Source organism: Daphnia carinata, unplaced genomic scaffold (assembly GCF_022539665.2).
Source record: "Daphnia carinata strain CSIRO-1 unplaced genomic scaffold, CSIRO_AGI_Dcar_HiC_V3 NW_026452990.1, whole genome shotgun sequence".
Lineage (NCBI taxonomy): Eukaryota > Metazoa > Arthropoda > Branchiopoda > Diplostraca > Daphniidae > Daphnia > Daphnia carinata.
In genome coordinates, this window is record NW_026712488.1 from 8,639 (window position 1) to 10,800 (window position 2,162).

Here is a 2,162-nt window from a genome sequence, read left to right on the forward strand (position 1 = left end):
ACGCAAGAACCCCTATAAGAAAAGACAATGACTTAAAAAGGAAAATAGAAAGTTCAAAATGTAACGGTATATTCATCAATTCGCCCCACGGCGAAATAGAAGACGGAACACATTAAAATAGAAGAAACTACCTGTTTTGAAATTAAGAAGAGGGGAACAAGAATTTATGAAAAACTCTGCAAAAGAAGACTTTTCAAAAACTAACCTCTTCCCAGTGTTTCAACGACATAATTCAGACAAAGTTCTACAAAGAAAAGTGTCATCACAAGTCAACCTTTACTCTAAAAATGGAAAACAACAACATCACTCAGGATAACGCAATGGACGTAACCATCATCCCACAAGAAGAAAAAGAATACGAATTAATATACATTAGTGATACTGAAAGTGAGAATAGCCAGCAGGAGTACAAAGAAAAGGAAAGTGCTAAAAATGCAGATGTGAACAAGCAGATAGTGAAAAATGTGGAATGGAACGGAATCAAAACCGAGAAAAACGATTTTTCCGAACTAGAGAGAAAAAGGAAAAACATCAGTGAATCAAGTGACGACGACACTGAGGAGGTAAATGCCTATAGTGAAATGGAACCCGATCTGGATAGTACCTACAGTACCGAATTTATATTGGAAAATAACAGTGACACCGGTTTCCAATATGACCCACCCCACGGTACCGAATTGGAAAATGTTAGTGACACCGACCTCCAATGTGAACCGCCCAAAAAACGGAGCAGACCGAATAACCAACAAAGGGAAACAGAAACATGCAAGAACTGTCGGATGAAGACAATAGCACCCCTTTCAACAGAACAAGCAGAGAAGATTCAACTGCACCGACAGGCTACTATTGACTTGGAAGACGGAAAACTTTGTCTATCAATGATGGAAGCTACACTACCAACTATAAGAAGATGCATCCAAAAAAGATTAGAATCGCTAGGATGTTGGCCACGACAAAAAATGGCCATATTCCTTAATAAAAGATACGAGGAAGGACGTACCCTGCTCCACACCAGTATACAAAAAGTAAGGTACGACATAACTGATGCTCTACTTGCCTATGGGGCAAACCCCGAGATAATGTATCGAGGCAGCACAATTGGACACATGGCAGCGGAAAATAACGACTTATTCCTGGTAAGGATACTAAAACACCACAACTGCGAGTTCACAAATTGCAATAAAGACGGAGAAACCCCGCTAATGACAGCAATATCACACGAACATGAGGAATGCGCACGCCTAATTTCGACACCAACAAACATCAAAATAGCAACCAGCAAGGGCAGAACCATCTTGCATTACCTCGCCAGATATGGACTCGAAGACTTGGCTACGCAAATCTGTACAAAAAGAATAATTGACGTCAACCAGCAAGACGAAACGGGCACAACTGCCTTACACGAAGCAGTGAAATATAAACGACTGGACATGATCGAATTACTGCTTCTACATGGAGCAGATAAAAAGATAAAAGACAACCGTGGACATACGGCTGTAGCAAATAATAACAGCACAAACATACAATAATCAAGACAAAGGTGGAACGAGTTATTCAACCATAGTCATCATTAGTATTCATAGAAGCAGCTGTAGTTGGTGACGGAAAAAGAAGAAGGAGAACAATTTCTGCTAAAAATTCAGGTGAAGGAACAAGTTTTTTATATTATCCGTAAAACAATAGTCGGTGATGGAAACACACACATTGGAGGACCAATTCTTCTCATCGAAGAGGGGAAGGAATGTAACGAGCCCACAGGCTATCCGAAGACAGCCACACCCTCAACATCCCTCAAGCGTTTCACAAGTGAAAGTGAACGTGTCCCCTCCCATTTTACCTTCATTTTGTATGTGTGTTAGTAGTATAAATACTGCATGATTGCAACATGTAATTCGGACTTGTTACGACAATCCACTGCAATACACGAGGTTTACAATATAGTGTTAACTGATCTACATTTTCAATATAGTGTTATAGAATCAGTTTCATGATCTACATTCAAACAGTATCAAATATACGTGTATTCAATGTGAATATAGTGTTATAGAATCAGTTTCATGATCTACATTCAAACAGTATCAAATATACGTGTATTCAATGTGAATATAGTGTTATAGAATCAGTTTCATGATCTACATTCAAACAGTATCAAATATACGTGT

General features: G+C 38.9%; 1 protein-coding gene across 1 annotated transcript; it reads left to right on the forward strand.

Moving 5' to 3' along the window:
* The first annotated feature begins 287 nt into the window (after positions 1–287).
* On the forward strand, positions 288–1,529 carry LOC130688180 (ankyrin repeat domain-containing protein 1-like). Its single transcript, XM_057511139.1, has one exon. The coding sequence runs from the start codon at positions 288–290 to the stop codon at positions 1,527–1,529; it is 1,242 nt and encodes a 413-aa protein (XP_057367122.1).
* Positions 1,530–2,162: the final 633 nt, after the last annotated feature.

Coding starts and splice junctions, on each gene's coding strand:
- LOC130688180 (XM_057511139.1), top strand. CDS start 288: ATGGAAAACAACAACATCACTCAGGATAACGCAATGGACGTAACCATC.